The 20,886-nt window shown below is 35.1% G+C and overlaps 1 protein-coding gene across 1 annotated transcript in view; it reads left to right on the top strand.

The window, feature by feature from the left end:
• The first annotated feature begins 3,653 nt into the window (after positions 1-3,653).
• The window catches only part of LOC132553706 (3-methyl-2-oxobutanoate dehydrogenase [lipoamide] kinase, mitochondrial-like), a 34,963-nt gene continuing 17,730 nt past the window's right edge, over positions 3,654-20,886 (top strand). Inside the window, exons 1-9 of the mRNA XM_060217975.1 lie at positions 3,654-3,965; positions 7,808-7,876; positions 9,532-9,642; positions 11,334-11,381; positions 12,660-12,779; positions 13,852-13,950; positions 15,207-15,280; positions 17,425-17,553; positions 18,559-18,648. Coding sequence (XP_060073958.1) covers positions 3,771-3,965; positions 7,808-7,876; positions 9,532-9,642; positions 11,334-11,381; positions 12,660-12,779; positions 13,852-13,950; positions 15,207-15,280; positions 17,425-17,553; positions 18,559-18,648 — 935 coding nt within the window. The 5' untranslated portion in view covers positions 3,654-3,770. The remainder of the gene's footprint in view (positions 3,966-7,807; positions 7,877-9,531; positions 9,643-11,333; positions 11,382-12,659; positions 12,780-13,851; positions 13,951-15,206; positions 15,281-17,424; positions 17,554-18,558; positions 18,649-20,886) is intronic.

Genomic DNA, 20,886 nt, shown 5'->3' with positions numbered 1-20,886 from the left:
GATAGACGTTTATTCGATAAATAATGGTTGTATTCAAAATCACGACCTACGTGACAGCCGACGGATACATTACAACATGAGATATCGAGAGAACAAGCTGATGAAGACTATTTATAATAATTCTGGTAGCTTCGCTATTTATTGATCCCTTCCTTTCCTCATATCTGTAATTTTTTCTATCGATTTTCGTTTGATTGTAAATGCATGTTGTGAATTTCCAAATATATTCAAACGTTAAGAAAATTAACGGTTCCATTGCATTGATAAACGATATCACTTTTACCTGTATCAAACAATACCTTAAACAAACCGAATTCCACTTCTTTTTGGATAAACAAAGAAAAAACAACACGAAAATACCAAAATACCAACACAATCATAATTCAAACTCGAATTCCATAAAACAAGGGCAAAATATTAACAAACGAAATGTTTCTGGAAAAGTACAAGGAGAAAAGACCATGTGTTCCGGAAGACTATGGTCTTCTACTTCGTCGACGACACCCATCATGTAAATCATGATATATCACCACACAATGATAGATAAAGCATCTGCATTTTAGATAGGTAATGGCATTTTCCTTTATCCTGCAGGTCACGCATGCATGCGTCAAGGGTCAGAGTTTGTACAATGTTAAACTGTCTGACATCTGCTCGGATCTGTAAAGCGACTGCGTCCATCATCTCTCTCACGTATGCCCTGTATCTTTTCTGGCTGACACACGTGTTCCTACCCGAGGAGTTGCATGGCTTCGACATATTCAGTGATGACGTCATCGATGACGATGATATAGAAGATATGATGTCATTCGAAGACATGATAAAGGAACATACTGAAGAGATTTATTCTCTTTAACTGGATCTACTGGAAAATACAACGCAAGAATCACGTGTTTGAATTGTTATATTTTATTGTAGCAATCGATGTTTTTGATATTTATAATTAGATTATAATTCGCCTAAGGGAAAACACGGAATATGATTTACAGAAAAAAATCACGATCAAATAACCATGCCTATGACTGATATACTGTTCGAAAATTCCCTTTTGCAGATGAAAACCAGAAGGTGATTGTGATGATGTAAACTTTCGGACTGACCCACGCACGCAGTTACACGACATTCACTCATTCGTTAATTACTTATCCAGATAATAAATACGTCAATAACTTTCTATCTTCGAGGATGCTGACGTACAATGTACCTCCATTTTCGCATTCTGTGACTGCAGCTAAGCAAATAAAGCGTTACTGTGTGAAATGTTTTTGACATTTTCGTCCAAAACGCAATCGTATTGTGGTTAGACTTTTAAAAGCATATCTCTGTTGGAAATAAAAATCTATTGAACTTTCATTAGTGTTAACCTATATATGTATTTATGATGCAGCCTCGTCACTGCGAGACTTTCAACGAGACTCCAACTGCTATTTCTTAACGTTGAACAATACATAAGACTGAAAGACTTTCTAGGTGCGATTGTCCGTACATTGGGGTATATATGCCGTAAGTGTGTTGTTTCTAGAACATTAAAAACTAAATGTCGCTTTCATTTACTTTTGCGCTCTGTACACATCATCAATAGGGCAAAGATGACGGTTATAAAGCACCAGGTATGAAACCTAATATAGTTATATAACACTTGGTTTGTAAACAGTCAGTACTGCTGTATAACACGCTGGTTTCGTAATTAAATGTCATATGTATATTCGTTACATGTAACACCCAATTATAACTGCTCAATTGTGTTCACGAACAGTCGAACTCTGTTCACTGCTGTAATCTGAAGTTACAACTAACTCATGCCTCAACCTCTGTAAGTTTACCGTGTGAACCAATAAAAGTAGCAATATGTTCTGTGTATATAATCACCTTCCATATCAGATATTATACATATCGGCCATCTATATCCAAGTAGTCCGTGTTGTATCCTATAGATTTCGTAATGAAGTATTTTAATTCACAAGGCGACGTCATAACATGGCAAGCCTAAAGGTCATTAATTGTAGAACACCGTCAATAAATAGAACAAATTATGACCTATATTTGATTGGCACTGCTTTGTAGATAACTGCCGCTTTGACATGCCAATGATAGTAAAATTACCATTTGAGGAAATAAAAGTCATTGAGTGTCATTCTAGTCAGAATTAACATCATACCGATCACTGATCCTATTCGAACGTGTAACAGTTTTAGATATCTCTAGTTTACTGATAATTAACGAAACCAGCGAGACCAAATGATCCTTAGTGGTGTCACAGATACCACATCAGCAGTAACGTTCTGTATTTAAAAGTTTGAACAGTTAGACAGAAGTCACAGTTCCGTACTGTTCTATTCGTCACTTCATATTGTGAATATTCATCTCATCGATAAATTCTAAATCAGAACAGGTTGTAAGATACGATCAACCAAGGAAACTAGTAACTTAAATACGTGTGCTGTATGTACGACCAGCTTGTAAATCATACTAATTAGAAACCAGTAAAAGTAGACAGTAGTAAACAAGCATGGTATATGACCTTACCCAGGTTAGTTAATCCTTTGATATTACTGGTGGATAACAGTTTGATTAATTTGTAGACAGAGTCCTTAGCAGCATAATCTGATTTATACCTTTATATCTTAGTACACTGAAGGAGGGGTATTTCAGAATAAAGGCGAATTCGTCTTCGGCATATTTTTTTCTTTTCTTATTTTTTTTTTCTTTTCGTAACACAAAGAATCAACGGAGACACTGAGTTCTGAACAAATGCCAAATGGCAGTGGATTGGCAAACGGCAAGTACTGAACTCGCAAGTGGTATATCACCTGTTAATGACCTGTCAATCCAGTTAGTGAAATAAAACAGGAGTGATAAAGACAATATATAGGGGGTCAGGATTAGGAGTACATAGTGACCTGCTTAAAGTCAGGATCTACTAGGTCGACCAAATATAGGGTGACAATTAATTAAGTTTCAAGGACTTTTGATAAATTGTATGTATTTACAGAAATCATTTAGATTACATAATATGAATGTATTGTTTTATTCTTTTTCTGTCATTGGCGACCGTTTTATCTTTGGGGCGAGTTACCCCTCAATAAAACTTATGTCTTTTAAAGGTGCCTTTATGAATGTGTTTTTGTTGCTATGGTTTCAAGGAGAATAAATGAAACAGTTCCTGTTATGTGATTTAACTGTTTTTAATAGAAATGAACATTATGGAAAGTGTTTTTCTTTGTGACAATAAAGTCCGTGGTAACGTATCTTACTTGATATTCACACGTTTCCCTTCAGGTCCGTCTATACGTTTAATTCGAAAACTGGCGTCAACTTCTACATGACACTCCAAGAGAGACAACTCTAAAGTATTTTAAATGTGGTCGAACATGAAATCTGACATAACATTTTCATTATATGCTATATGTTTTGTTTGTGTGCTATATATTCTCTTTTCTTATATTAAACCACCAGTCCATTCATGCATTTGTAAATCCGAAACGAAACATGAAATAAAGATGGCAGCTTTCGTGATTACATAGTCTATTTATAGAAGGGAATCCCAAAAGGGTGATCCCCAGTGTTGAGAGACACAGCTGGACCTGAGAGCAAGTAAAACATTCCTGACTTCTGTGAGAACTGAGATGGGTTTTGTAGAAACATATAACTTCATATATGGTAAGACTATTACATCGAATGTAAGACATTTTTTCTTGTTGTGACGAGGGCGGAAGCTGATCGAATTATTCAGCTGTCTAACGTGTTGACATTATCAGCTAATTATCGCTATGGCTTTTTCACTATGCAAGCAACAACGCACGTGTTTTCGATGTACGAACCTTATATATCGGCTTCAACCTACCACGCCCCTTACACGTGGAATGAGGGACGAGGCTTACTTCAGGTCGAAGGAGTACCGGGAGAGAACGTCATCGGTTACGACTTTCTACGACCAAAGTGCCATAGACCATGTAGCAGCTAAGGTCAGTATATCACAGGTCATTGTAAGGAAGTAAAATCGTGATTGGCTTAAAGAGTACTTGAACTCACCAATCAACCTATTTGATCCCATAAAGATATACAGTTGTGATAAAACACAACGCGCCAAAAACGTATTGTTCACACATATGTCATGCATATCTCATCTGCACACATGCACTACAGTAACTAGTGCACAACTGTGCAATAGGTTGCACATTTTGTGCAGTTTAGTAAAAATTGTTGACTACTTTTAGGCAAAGTCAACGGAAATCTTAAGTAGTTATGACTAAAAAGTTTTTGAAATGACATATTAATTAGTCTTTTTGATGTATAAGTTCACACCTCAGAGAGTGGTGAGTGGTGAGCCTCGGGCAACAAAAATCTCCTGTATAAGTGAAAGGTCTGTATCCATACCAGCTAGGTCTCGTTACTAAAAAAGACAAGACTTAGAATTTACTTGAGAATATAATTTGCACTAAAAAATTTCCTTTCTGATTGCATGAGATTTAAAATGATTCATTGCTGATGTAGCGGTATGATCATAACAAAGCCGCTGGGTTTGAATTGTTTACTTTTATTAAAATAGAGAGAGAGAGATTCCAGAAATATTCAGAGACAGTCTTACTGACAGAAGAATTCAACCGTTCACTTGAAGAGAAACAATTCAAATGTACCAAAGTTCTAAGGACAGTAAAAGAAACCCACACGACAGAAACTTTCAACCAATTTAACAACTTCGTCAAAGTCTGTCAAGTGTCACATGTCCAGTCCGTAGCTGATCACAACTCACGTACAGCACACATACATATGTACAAAGCGCAAGCAAAAATATGTACTTGCGCTATACCTGGTACAAAATGTGTATATGTACCGGTATACATTAACAGGCAAAAGGTAACGCGAGTTTTACAAATAATATTAAAAAACAACCTATTCAGTATATTGTACAACATATACAACAGAATTTGGCAATCAATATAATAACTTGATAATTTTGACCTTGTTACACTGAGACAAAAAGAGACGTCGGTTTAATGTTTAATTATATAACATTTATATAATGAGTGGCTGCACACTAAGACTGGACATCAATCATAATTTACTTTTAAACAAAACACTATAATATGTAAATACAGGTGTATCACTATTCAATCTGTATGTGATAGATCTACAGGTGTTTAACCTTTATATTTATGACCTTGTAAGGAAATAAGGTTAGCTATACTATCATACATTTTACAGATAAGTAAACCCTATCCCAAATCAAGCTTTAACTCTTTTCAAAATTCATATCAACCACCATAGAATTGTACATCTGTGTGATAGAATGTCACATGGTGTGTACACATCTGTGTGATAGAATGTCACATAGTGTGTACACATCTGTGTGATAGAATGTCATATTGTGTGTACATCTGTGTGATAGAATGTCACATAGTGTGTACATCTGTGTGATAGAATGTCACATTGTGTGTACATCTGTGTGATAGAATGTCACATTGTGTGTGCAACTGTGTGATAGAATGTCACATTGTGTGTACACCTGTGTGATGGAATGTCACACGATGTGTACACATCTGTGTGATAGAATGTCACACGGTGTGTACATCTGTGTGATAGAATATCACATAGTGTGTACATCTGTGTGATAGAATAGTAAATGTATGTATATGGAGCAAGACCCCTCTGGAGATCCCTGGCCCAGCAATTATATTAAGTTATCTTCTCTGATCCCTTTGACCCAAGATTTTAGGTGAGATGGAGACAGGTGTATAGTAGAATATACAAGTAAACAGGAAAACAAAAACAAATAAAAGCTAAAAAATCAGTAGGGTGAGTATTGTATACAATTACAGGTGTTTATTAAGGCAGCAGTTGACAGCTGACATATATATAAAAATATATCTATGAATTATACATTTGTATGTAAATTATTGTATTCATATATACATGAAAAGCAGCAAAACAACAATACATTGTGTCATTTTTTATCCTTTTTGATGTGTAATCTAAAAATCTGGCTGTGTTTGCTTAAATGTTGCTCCATATCAAATAATAGTTAGTGAAAATGTCAAATTGTTGGCAATTAAAAGAAACAAGGACTTAGCAAAGCAAACTTGACACTCAAAAATATCAATTTGATCACTGTCATCCATTCATAGCAGTGAAATGATAGTGTTTGCAATTTTGTTTTATTCTCACTTGAACATTTTTACTAACCACTGTTTATCTCTGTCCAGTCTTTGTACAACCAGGCTCTGATGTCAAACTTTCCTTTTAAACAACTTTTTCTCAAGAACCAAACAGCCCAGGGTATTGATACATATATAGAGCCTGTAGAATGCTAGGATGAATTAAGGGCTACCACCTTTGTTCAGATGTATGACCTTGAACCAGCTTCATTATTAATGGGGGTTTTTTATGTTAAAATTCTTCTTCTCAATAAGCAAATGTTCAGGATGCTGATATGCTGCCAAGTTTGTTCAATGAAGCACTCTATCACAAGGGTCAGGTTCAAATATGTTACATTGTACAATTTTTGAGCATTTTCCTATTAACTGGATGATGGGGGTTACTGGTATTCCTGTAGCATGCTATGATGAATGGCTGCCAACTATGACTGATCTTGTTCCACTTCTTCTTTTCAAGAACCATTAGGCATTCAGTCATGGTATTTGTTAAATAGCATACTTGGGAAATTGACTCTCAAGTTTGCAGAAAATGACTGATTGAATAGACAAATGTCAGGTGAAGAACAGGAGAGTGATATTCAGGTCCATTGGATATTTTGTTCTTTAAACAACTTCTTATTAAGAACTGTTTGGTGTAGAGTCATGATAATTGTTGAGAAGAGATTCCATGAATAAAGGATGACTAAGATTGTACAAAGAAATAACCATGAGCCATATTCTAAAGCACAGGGGTCAAATTCATTAGAAACCTCAAATTTCTAATTATTATTATCAAAAGGTCTAGAATAATAAAATGTGGCTGGTAGGTTATTAAGTTCACCAAACATAGATTGGAACTTGCTGATTTTATCCTGAGTGTTATTTTTTATCATTATATTATCATCATTCTTTCCTTTTCTTTCACTTTCCCGCCGTAAAGGTTTCTGACACTTTGCTCCAAAACTTTAAGTTGAATCTTCACTAATCTAAAGAACAAGGTATAAGGTGTATATTAATAAATTACATTGTTACTGCTAAATGGAGGCTCCTTATTGTTTGAAATTAAGATATTGTTTTATTTTAATGATATTTGGCATGAAGTGTAGTCATGACATCCGAAACACAATGGTGATGTCCATTTTCTGATTGGACAAAATGGCTGGCCGGGTGGCAAGTAAAAATTTTCATTTTTAATGGCGTACATCAGTGCTTACCAGCAAGGTCCAAGTTTATTGTTTAAAGTCTTGAAACATGTATGACAGCCTCTTCCTTACTTAAATAGATATTCTGGAGGTCTCAGTTTACCTCATGTGTCTCAGTTTACTTCATGTGTCTTTAGTGCCCCTACAATATGATGGATTATAATCATCTAAGTTACAATTTTTAAATTTCTTTTTCATTCATTGCCTATTTTTTACAAGATATAATTGATAATGCATGCATATGGTACATCTAATGCAAATTTTGCACTCTCCACTTGTCCATCACAGACGTGGGCTAAGTGTGGGCGAAGCACGTACAAGACTATACATGTCAGTCAACAGTATGTCTATGTAATACCACGATCTGTGATGACACACAAGGTCATGTGGGCACCTATTTGATTTGTTGTTCATTGTTAAGTGATCTTTTCTGTAACTTATTTCAACTCTCTAAGAAATTTTCTTCTACAGCCCTCTGTTCGACTAACACCCTCAAGTCTGCTGTATGGGGGACACAGTCATGACAAAAGCCATATACTGGTAAGTTTTATCCAACACCCAACTCACATAATACAGTATTAATATTCGTTAGTAAGCTCAAAAACGGTTAAACTGTCCATCTATATTTCTGTCAATAAAATTTTTCACTCTTTCGCATCAAATAGCCAGTCCACTGGCTTTGATCCCAAATCTCAGCAGTCAATCCGTAGAGTGTCCAACTGAAGACTGAAGGGTCTCTTGTTCTTACCCCAGCAATGACATCGTATTTCATAACTCCTTATTAGCCATTGATCACTACAAGGGTAGAAGCTGATAGTAGATTGAAATGCTTCCTTGGAGATATTGGGTTGTCATTGTCTTTTGGGGTCAAAGACTTTGTGAAGAAGGGAGTGTAGAAGTTGAGAGTACAGGTTGCCTGGCTTCCCTTGGCCAGTTTGAATTCCCTTTAGTTGAGTGGTAGAGCATCTAAATGGAGACATAAGGTAATCAGTTGGACCCCCAGCAGTGGCAAGGTGTTTTTCATTACTCCCTCATATTACATATGTAGTGTTTTCCCCTTTACAATGAGTGTAGGAAGGCCAAGAGGATGAATAATTTTTTGGACGTATCTGTCTTTCTCTCCATCTACTTGTCTGTCTATATAGCTACCAGCCTCTTTACATACATTATTTTGTAATCTGCCATTGGGTGTGTTACTAGTTAACATGGCAACAAGTTATTAACACAAATTGTACTATAGAGGATATTGTCGAGTAGTCTTATGTTATCTTGGAAGACATTTTCATGATAAAATATTGTCATGAATTATCTATTATTAAAGTGAATTACTGGTCCTCAATTTTAATTGATTTTAGGTGTTTTCATTTTTAAGGGATATGATGGTTAAAGTTGGTAATATTTCAGTCAACATATCATGATAAACCTAATGTTACTATAGCTCTCTATCGCATGTCAGATGATGTTTGTAAAGGTTAGTACTGTCAATTTACATGTATAGTGTACACTTTCTTAGGCAAAAACTGTCGTGTCAAAAAGAGCGTGTGTACTATACGCAGGAACATGCCATTCTAGGAGGTTATCATTCTCAAGTTTTCTGTCCGCCATATTGGATTACCTCCCTTCACATAGTTATATTTAGAGTCGTCAGTCATAAAGATAGGTTGAAGATAAAAACAACAAAGAATAAAATAAATTTTGAATGTTTTAATGTAATTTATATTTAACAAACAACTTATGACTGATAAGTGCACTAAGTAGGAAGCAGTTGATAAACAACATAGGTATGGAATATGTTTTACCTGTAGACATAGTTTGTATACAATCTGATAAATATTATATTTTTCCTTTGATAATCAACACTTTGTGGTCCGTCATTATTATTCCCAGTTCCTAGAATGATAATTAAGGTAATTGTCAGTAACCATGATTGTTGATATTGTAACAGTATATGACTACCTTTATTTAATGTATTTAAATGTGAGGTTTGGGTATAGGTTTGTTCGGGTCGGTATTTCCAAACTGATGGTTAAGTGGCACATTTGTGTTCCCCAATGTCATTTGTCTCCTATTTCCAAAACATTAATACATTTGTTAATAAATGCCCTACACAGATTAAATATTGTTAATTATCAAACAAGAAAGCTTCAATCTTTTATTTTCATTTTTACAAATAAATGCCATCCCTTTGTCTTCAGAGAAGTGCCCAGTACCTGTATAATGAGTTACCTGTGAGATTAGCACATAGGATAGAGGCATTCAGGAATCTCCCTTTCATTGTCGGATGTAACTCAACAATTTTAAAAGTGGTGAGTAAAAACACATGGAAATATCCCTACCTGTTTAATTGTCTACTTTGAGATAAAGAAGTTGTGTATATATGTTAAGTGATTACAATGTCACTACCTGGTCTTTATACTCAAATCATTGGGTGCTTATCTTATAATGTGGAGATTCTAATAAGATTGAACTTAGATATTCTGTGAGAATTCCTTTTAAGTGGAACTGTGTGCAGACTTATTCTCTGTAGACTGTGTCTTTGTATGTGTCATCTTTCCTGATACATCTGTGTGTATACTTATTCTCTGTAGACTGTGTCTTTGTATGTGTCATCTTTCCTGATACATCTGTGTGTATACTTATTCTCCGTAGACTGTGTCTTTGTATGTGTCATCTTTCCTGATAGGTCTGTGTATAGACTTATTCTCTGTAGACTGTGTCTTTGTATGTGTCATCTTTCCTGATACATCTGTGTGTATTATTCTCTATTCTCCGTAGTGTGTACTGTGTCTTTGTATGTGTCATCTTTCCTGATACATCTGTGTGTATACTTATTCTCCGTAGACTGTGTCTTTGTATGTGTCATCTTTCCTGATACATCTGTGTGTATACTTATTCTATATAGACTGTGTCTTTGTATGTGTCATCTTTCCTGATACATCTGTGTGTATACTTATTCTCCGTAGACTGTGTCTTTGTATGTGTCATCTTTCCTGATAGGTCTGTGTGTATACTTATTCTCTGTAGACTGTGTCTTTGTATGTGTCATCTTTCCTGATACATCTGTGTGTATACTTATTCTCTGTAGACTGTGTCTTTGTATGTGTCATCTTTCCTGATACATCTGTGTGTATACTTATTCTCTGTAGACTGTGTCTTTGTATGTGTCATCTTTCCTGATACATCTGTGTGTAGACTTATTCTCTGTAGACTGTGTTTTTGTATGTGTCATCTTTCCTGATACATCTGTGTGTATACTTATTCTCTGTAGACTGTGTCTTTGTATGTGTCATCTTTCCTGATACATCTGTGTGTAGACTTATTCTATATAGACTGTGTCTTTGTATGTGTCATCTTTCCTGATACATCTGTGTGTATACTTATTCTATATAGACTGTGTCTTTGTATGTGTCATCTTTCCTGATAGGTCTGTGTGTAGACTTATTCTCTGTAGACTGTGTCTTTGTATGTGTCATCTTTCCTGATACATCTGTGTGTATACTTATTCTATATAGACTGTGTCTTTGTATGTGTCATCTTTCCTGATACATCTGTGTGTATACTTATTCTCTGTAGACTGTGTCTTTGTATGTGTCATCTTTCCTGATAGGTCTGTGTGTAGACTTATTCTCTGTAGACTGTGTCTTTGTATGTGTCATCTTTCCTGATAGGTCTGTGTGTAGACTTATTCTCTGTAGACTGTGTTTTTGTATGTGTCATCTTTCCTGATACATCTGTGTGTAGACTTATTCTCTGTAGACTGTGTCTTTGTATGTGTCATCTTTCCTGATAGGTCTGTGTGTATACTTATTCTCTGTAGACTGTGTCTTTGTATGTGTCATCTTTCCTGATAGGTCTGTGTATAGACTTATTCTCTGTAGACTGTGTCTTTGTATGTGTCATCTTTCCTGATAGGTCTGTGTGTATGCTTATTCTGTATAGACTGGTAAGAAATGCTTCTCTATTTGAAGATGTGTTGTATTTACTTTTTCTGTTCCAGCATGAGATGTATATAAGGGCTTTCCACACCCTGTACGATCATGAAAAGGTAAGAATCTTATAAACATTGCTACCAAGTTAAATCTCCTGTATGTAACTGTTCTGATGGAAACCTGAATGCCTGTTAAAATGGCTTGATACATTCTGATATGGTCTGTCCATTCGTAAACCCTTATATATATTTACTTTTTCTGTATGGTATTAAGTCTTTCCACACCCTGTACCATGAAAAGGTAAGAATCTTATAAACATTGCTATACCCTGATGTATTTTGGTATGGTATTGTCTGGCTGTCCATATACCCTGATGTATTTTGGTATGGTATTGTGTGGCCGTCCGTATACCCTGATGTATTTTGGTATGGTATTGTCTGGCTGTCCGTATACCCTGATGTATTTTGGTATGGTATTGTCTGGCTGTCCGTATACCCTGATGTATTTTGGTATGGTATTGTGTGGCCATCCGTATACCCTGATGTATTTTGGTATGGTATTGTGTGGCCGTCCGTATACCCTGATGTATTTTGGTATGGTATTGTCTGGCCGTCCGTATACCCTGATGTATTTTGGTATGGTATTGTCTATCCACCAGCTGCCTAGTTCTAACTTGTGTTATGTCTTTAAATCTTCTTCTACAGAAAAAGAAATCTCAGAAACAAATTGGCTAACACAGGTGACATCTTGGTTTCTGACAATGAACATTTGTTATCACTAGATCTTGAGAAATGCCTTAAATGTCATCTGTAGGCTCCCCTTGGTCTCTTGTTATGCTGAATTTATTTTGTGACTGCTCAGAAAAAGAACATGGTTTACAGGTAACCGTCTTGTATTTGTTAGTTAAAGATAAGTTTTATTATCCTTATTTCTGAAGGGAATAATCAAATTTCATGTAATTAAGACAAAAATAGAGAAAGGAATAGAAAATAAGGAAAATGTTCCAACTTGACCTTGCTATGTCAGTTTTAAGCTGAATTCTTTCTAACTTGGTGGTATAATAGCATGATGCTGTGTTGTCTCCCATGTTGTATTTCTCTATAGCTAGCGATGCATTAATTATCTTGTTTGGCCTCTCAGATCTATTGATAATATCAACTCTCAGTATCAGTAAAATATATCAAAACACTTATGGTATCACAGTTGTAACTGTCTCACTCTAGTTTTATACTTGTATCAAAAATCTTAAACACGATAATATCAAGAGGGGCTTATATTGTTCTGTTGTAATTGCAAAAAATCTTATTAAGTTGTTTTAGTAAATTGATCAGATTCAGATCTTTTGAACATGTTGAACTAAATCTGCTAATCCATTACTATCTCTATTGTGAAAGGTGAAAGACATGGAGTCAGAACAGAAATACTCTGATACTTTAGAGAGGCTGCTGGATCAGCACAAAGATGTCATCACACTGCTGGCACAGGGCTTTTCTGAAAGTAGGAAACACATAAAGGTAAGTAATACAGTGTGAGAGCTGACAGACCTTTATTTAAATACTGGTACAGAGAGGTCAACTGTACAAATGGAAGCACAGACAGGACAGTGAGATAAATGATATAGTATAGGAGCTGACCGTCCTTCAGTTGATGCACAGACAGGTCGATGAGTACATGTACATTACTTAATATATACTTAAAAACATCAGCTAATACATGTTTGGTTATCATAGAGAGTCAGTTATGTAACTTAGATACTAAAGGTTACTGCACATGTCAGTACATATATATCTGTTGTTTCTGATCCTTTGTAGGAATATCACTTAAAATATTGGGGGTCCCTATTTACATGTAGTATTCTTGGTGATCTCACTAACTCTTCAAGTCATCATTTTTTCTTTTTTTCTTTTTCAAGAGAGGATAAAATATAAGAAGGTTTGCCCGAGGCTCGTATTGTTTGTCTTAAGACTTTACTTGAGAAAAATGCTCATTTGTTCAATCCATGTCATTATACATTATGTACGATGTTCAAGGGGAAATAACTCTGATTACAGTTTGATGAAATAATAAGTATATGATGTCTGATTTTATGAGTGGCCCCTTAAGTCTTATCTAGTGACAATGCCCCTACAGGTTTTCTAGTAATCACTTGTTATTTTTATTGGGGTCACTACATCAAGGTCATTAGGATTATAGCAGTGCACTTTCTGATTAGCAGAAAAGTAGTCAGAGATCATGGGTAGAAGCTTATGCTGTGTGAATATTACTCCTAGCTTGAGTATGTACAGTATAAGTGTTATTTAGGGTTTGTGAAGTTTCCTGCCTGTGAGGTCAGTTTAAGTTTTTTGTGAAGATTAACAAAAAGTATTTTTTTCCTATATCTTTTTCATTAAACATGTGAGATTGTTGTGGATTTACTGGAGATCTGCTCAGATTGATACCTTAATTTTTCCATGATTGCAGTCATTTTACCCCAGATCTAAAACAAACTATATTCAGTTAGAAATGTAGCATTGACTGTTCAGTGTTAAACGTGACGGAATACAATGATCTTTTTCATCAATAATGAATTGTTTACTGACATTTTAGGAGGAACAGATAATTCAAGCATTCTTGGACAGAACATTGAAGTCACGACTGGGAATACGTGTTCTAGCCCAGCATCACCTGGCAATGCACAAAGAGCAGGTAATTAGTCCAACACTATGTATGTAGTATGATTCTAAAGTTTTACTTTAGATTAAGGTGCCTTCATACAAACATATCATGTTTCAAGTACTCCAGGTGGATTAAAAGAAATAAATCCTGTTATGCTTTTCAACTTAAAATTCTGGATACTAGGAGAGATCTACACTGTATGAGTACTGGAATCAGCCAATAAATCTACAATACCTCCTCTGTCTCTTTTTTTCTGTCTTATTTAGTATTATTGAAGGTATCTGTCAGGCAGCCATCTTTGATTTTGGAAGTAAAAGTTTGTTACTGCTATTTCTTGGAAAGTACTGGATGGATTTTTCTCAAATTTCATATGCAGTTTCCCCTTAGTCTCTAGTTGTGCAATGTACCTTTTTTGGACTGATTCGAATTCAAGATGGCAGACAGGTGGCCATCTTGGATTTTGGAAGTAAAAGTTTGTTACTGCTATTTCTTGGAAAGTACTGGATGGATCTTTCTCAAATTTCATATGCAGTTTCCCCTTAGTCTCTAGTTGTGCATTGTACCTTTTTTGGACTGATTCGAATTCAAGATGGCAGACAGGTGGCCATCTTGGATTTTGGAAGTAAAAGTTTGTTACTGCTATTTCTTGGAAAGTACTGGATGGATCTTTCTCAAATTTCATATGCAGGTTCCCTTTGGTTCCAAGTTGTGCATTATACCTTTTTGGACTGATCCGAAATCAAGATGGCTGACAGGCAGCCATCTTGGATTTTGAGAGTAAAAAATACTGGATGGATCTTTCTTGTTACTGCTATATCTGAGGAAGTACTGGATGGATCCTTCTGATATTTCATAGATATTGGTTTCCCTTGGTCCCTAGTTGTGCATTGTACCTTTTTTGGACTGATTTGAAATCAAGGTGGCCCACAGGCAGCCATCTTGGATGTCGACAGTAATACAGCACAAGCATATTGTCCATTATCCACCTGTAACTGACTGCTATCTAATAATACTTTGGGATTTTTTTCAAATGATATTTGCTAATAGGTGCTTAATAAAAATATCTTGTGCCATCATTGAGTACATTCAATGAAGACCAGTTCATGAACATTTACAACACCTGTAACAAACAAAAAAAAATAAACAAACTTCAAGAACTGAAAACAGATCCTCAAATGATGGGCGCCAAGATCCCTCTGGGATCTCTTGTCATAACCTATATCTGTTGTAAATCCATCTTTCCTGATTCCAGCCAAACCTTACCATTTCTTTTTTCCTGTTTTTAGCCAAACCATGTGGGAATCATCGACGTATGCTTCAGTCCACGCACTCTACTTGAAAATAGTGCAGAGTTTTTAAGGTAAAAACACTTGTGACAACAGAGTTAAAGTATAAAGGTATGAAGTTTAAATTTCAAAATAAAATGAGATGTTTGTCAAGTTTTTACCTGCCTTTTCTCACTTTTTCATATTTTCACATTGCTGCATATTTCTAATAATTTACTATACATGAAACCTGCTAGATATTCTCAATATGATTTCATTGAAAGTCTAAATGATGTCACACTGTAACTGGCACTGTGGTTGTCAGAATACACAGAATTTTACCTGTAGCACAAGCATGGTTTGTCAGTACTGTCTGATTTACTTCAATATTACATTTAAATAGTGTGTGTAACTGTTTTGTTAAGTGATTTTATTTATAATAATTAGTAAGTTTATGTACAAAATTGAACTAAATTTCTTTATTTTCATGGGAGTTTGGAACTACTTTCCGTTTAGGTTAGTTATTTGGGCACACAATATCTGGCCTAATTCAGCATAGTGTCATTGTCAGGTAAATACAGGTAAATACAGGTAAACTGTTCAAGTTTCAATCTTTGTAAAAGGATAAATAGAATACATAGTGATCAATGTCATAAAGCTGCATTTAGGTTCAGGACTGACAGAAAAAATGGTCTGCCAATTTTGCCTTTTTCACCTTTGCCAAAGTGATATCACAAGACACTAACTATATATAGTCTGTATAGATTACAAATAGAATTATACACATCTCATTATTTCAACTGTAAGTGATAAATACAGAAACCTTTAAAGAAGGAAAGTGATGTTGGATATTATTTTAGCGTATTGTAATGTATGACTATGGAAATGTACTGAAATGAGACATGATTGTCATAAACATCAAATATATTGCAATGGACACCTGACATATATATATATATTTTAGGATAAATCCACTACTTCAGTAAGTAGTCCAATAATTAAGAAATACTTTGATGTACATGATATAGAAAACTTTTTGCAGTAGAAATTTTCTGCTGCCCAGGAGGTACATGTATGTTAACTGATAACATTCAGATCTGAAGTCTTATCCTAGTACACACAACATTACAAGCTGACTGGTGCATGGTAGATCAACACAGTTTATTTTCCCTATATTGTTTACTAAAACGAATTCTGTGATAGATTTATAGGTTTACTTGTATGTCTGCCAATTTGGGTTCGTATAGACACTTTGGACAATATGACCACAGTGTAAATATAGGTACGTTAGGTATATAATATATATATATATAGATATAGTGGTGCCAAAACCTCTATCATCACCCTCCCCATAACCTTATACAGTGATATGACTAGTGACACGTTCCTTGTGGAAATTTTCTGTATCCCCTCTTATCCTGTAGATTTCCTTGTCAATCCTATTTCGTTTTGTGATTGACCTGACATCGCTGACATTTTCCGAGGCTCAGGACTCTGCCGTCTCCATCAACATGTTGGTCCTTGTATTTGGTTGTACGTGCTGTTTGTACAAAAAATTTAAGTAGGGCTTAAACCAGACAGATCCTTCTGTTGTTACATGTATAATGTGCTGACTTATCTTGAACTAGTAATGGCCTAATATGTTTGGTGTATATCAATGATAAGATTTTCTTATCCAAACTTGTCTGACTGCTCTTATTGCCAGGAAACCACTCTATGGTTTTGTACCGAAATAATTAGAATCAAAGAAAGGTACAATAGAAACACAATACAAATCCTTTTTATTGGACATACATTGTATGCAGGGTAAAGTGGATATTTGTATAATTTCATTTCACATGATCGTCTTACCATTGTACTATCACATAAATGTGTGGTGAATTTTGCAGAAATCCCTCAAATATGATCTGACACTGAAGGACTGGTATTGACGTGATGATGCAATTGACCAGAACTTGTATCAGACAGTCCTGATTGATTCTGTCTCATTGTATTAGTTAATGCTAGTTTGAAAATGGTTAATGGGTTCATGTGGTGTAAGGGAGATAACTGTTTCAAGTTAATATTTTTCATTTTGTTTTGATAAAGAATTCATATGAGTTGAAAGCATCCTTAATTACACAGTTACTAAAAAGATATTTATAGTGAGAACTCCAAAATCTGTCCTTGTTAACCACCTACACTTAAATAAGAAACAACTTATGAGAAAAGTGTTTGAATCAACCTTTTGTGTTGACAGAACATTGTGTAAGGACAGATATGGATGTGCCCCTAATGTACAGCTGCAGGGCCACATGTCAGTCAAGTTTCCTTACATGCCCCAACCAGTGGAATATATTGTAGGGGAGGTGATGAAAAATGCAATGAGGTATGTAGACTGTATTGTCTGTCATTGACAAATTGCCTGTGTATTTTATTTCAATCTGTTTTATCTGCTATGAGTTGCTCTAATGGTAAATCTAGATTTTTAGAGTTTTATCTGAAAACTTCTGTATACATAATTTGACTCAAAATGATGGATGATAAAAGAGTTTGACTCCAAGTTTAAGAGCATAAAAATAAATTGACTGGAAGTTTTAAATTATGAACACAGATTGACTTAAAATGTTGGATAATGATGAAGTTTGACTCCATGCTTTTGATCATAAACAAATTTGACTCTGAGCTTTAGATCCTGAACAGAGTTTGAGTCTGAGAGTTGGATGATAAAAGAGTTTGACTTCAAGCTTTTAGATCATAAAAGAAACTGGCTTAAAGTTTTAGGTCATGAACAGAGCTTGTGTGAAAAATTTAGTTTTGTTATTTAGAAGTCGTTACTTGTATTACTTAAATCATTTGTCATGTACAGTGATGGATATTTTGTTCAGAAATGGTCAATGCATTTCAAGTGCTTGTTTCATTTAAATGTACTACAAGAAACACATTATATATAAGATGTCCCAGACATTAAACATTTAATCAACAATGTCCATATATCAGCAGTGTATCACTTTTAACAGGGATTTGTAAAGTTTTTGGCTGTTCAAAATGAAGACCAAGTACAAATATACCCTGTAGTAAATGTCCTGAAATAGTGCAATATTCCCTGTAGTAAATGTCCTGAAATAATGCCGTATACCCTGTAGTAAATGTCCTGAAATAATGCAATGTACCCTGTAGTAAATGTCCTGAAATAATGCAATATATCCTGTAGTAAATGTCCAGAAATAGTGCATTATATCCTGTAGTAAATGTATATAAGTAAATCTATATATATCCATGAAATCAGGTGTCCACATAGAACAAGATGTAAACAATTAAGCCAAACAATAATAAAGGATTTTGTAATTTGTTCATATGTGTCAATATGAAGATTAACTTATCTTTTCTTTAGAGCGAATGTGGAGAATAACCTACGGAACTACAGTAATATACCAGACATCGCTGTTACATTAGCCAACAATAATACAGACTTCATCATCAAGTAAGTATAGTAACAAAATACAGTTTTCACCATCATCATCATCAACAAAACACAGTCTTCGTCGTAAACAAAAACAGTCTTCATCATCAACACAACACAGACTTCATCATCAACACAACAGTGTCTTCATCATCAAAAAAACACAGTCTTCGTCGTCAACAAAAACAGACTTCATCATCAAGTAAGTATAGTAACAAAATACAGTTTTCACCATAGATAAAAGGCAGTCTTCATCATCAACAAAACACAGTCTTCTTCATCAACAAAAACAGTCTTCATCATCAACACAACATAGACTTCATCATCAACACAACACAGACTTCATCATCAACACAACAGTGTCTTCATCATCAACAAAACACAGTCTTCGTCATCAACAAAACACAGACTTCATCATCAACACAACACAGACTTCATCATCAATACAACACAGACTTTATCATCAACACAACAGAGTCTTCATCATCAACAAAACACAGTCTTCATCATAAAAAGTCAGTCTTCATCATCAACACAACACAGACTTAATCATCAACAAAACACAGACTTCATCATCAACACAATACAGACTTCATCATCAACACAACACAGACTTCATCATTAACCAACACAGTCTTCATCATCAACACAACACAGACTTCATCATCAACACAACACAGACTTCATCATCAATACAACACAGACTTTATCATCAACACAACAGAGTCTTCATCATCAACAAAACACAGTCTTCATCATAAAAAGTCAGTCTTCATCATCAACACAACACAGACTTCATCATCAACACAGCAAAGACTTCATCATCAACAAAACACAGACTTCATCATCAACACAGCACAGTCTTCGTCGTCAACAAAAACAGTCTTCATCATCAACACAACACAGACTTCATCAACACAGCAAAGACTTCATCATCAACAAAACACAGACTTCATCATCAACACAGCACAGTCTTCGTCGTCAACAAAAACAGTCTTCATCATCAACACAACACAGACTTCATCATGAACAAAACACAGTCTTCATCATCAACACAACACAAACTTCATCATCAGATAAATACAGCAACCCAACACAGACGGGATCGTTAACAAAAACAGACTTCATCATCAACACAACACAGACTTCATCATTAACCAATACAGACTTCATCATCAACACAACACAGACTTCATCATCAACACAACACAGACTTCATCATCAACACAACACAGACTTCATCATCAACACAACAAAGACTTCATCATCAACACAACATAGACTTCATCATCAACACAACATAGACTTCATCATCAACACAACACAGTCTTCATCATTAACCAATACAGACTTCATCATCAACACAACAGTGTCTTCATCATTAACCAATACAGACTTCATCATCAACACAACACAGACTTCATCATCAACACAACATAGACTTCATCATCAACACAACATAGACTTCATCATTAACCAATACAGACTTCATCATCAACACAACACAGACTTCATCATTAACCAATACAGACTTCATCATCAACACAACACAGACTTCATCATTAACCAATACAGACTTCATCATCAACACAACACAGACTTCATCATTAACCAATACAGACTTCATCATCAACACAACACAGACTTCATCATTAACCAATACAGACTTCATCATCAACACAACAGTGTCTTCATCACCATCAACAAAACACAGTCTTCGTCATCAACAAAACACAGACTTCATCATCAACACAACACAGACTTCATCATCAACACAATGCAGTCTTCATCATCAACACAACACAGACTTCATCATTAACCAATACAGACTTCATCATCAACACAACACAGACTTCATCATCAACACAACACAGACTTCATCATCAACACAACATAGTCTTCATCATCAACACAACACAGTCTTCATCATCAACACAACACAGACTTCATCATTAACCAATACAGACTTCATCATCAACACAACACAGACTTCATCATTAACCAATACAGACTTCATCATCAACACAACAGTGTCTTCATCACCATCAACAAAACACAGTCTTCGTCATCAACAAAACACAGACTTCATCATCAACACAACACAGACTTCATCATCAACACAATGCAGTCTTCATCATCAACAAAACACAGTCTTCATCATTAACCAATACAGACTTCATCATCAACACAACACAGACTTCATCATCAACAAAACAAAGACTTCATCATTAACCAATACAGACTTCATCATCAACACAA

The sequence above is a fragment of the Ylistrum balloti genome, unplaced genomic scaffold (assembly GCF_031769215.1).
Source record: "Ylistrum balloti isolate Yb309-2 unplaced genomic scaffold, AGI_CSIRO_Ybal_v1 Utg370344, whole genome shotgun sequence".
NCBI lineage: Eukaryota > Metazoa > Mollusca > Bivalvia > Pectinida > Pectinidae > Ylistrum > Ylistrum balloti.
Note: the sequence above shows the minus strand (reverse complement) of the source record. Positions and strands in the feature narration are given on the sequence as shown.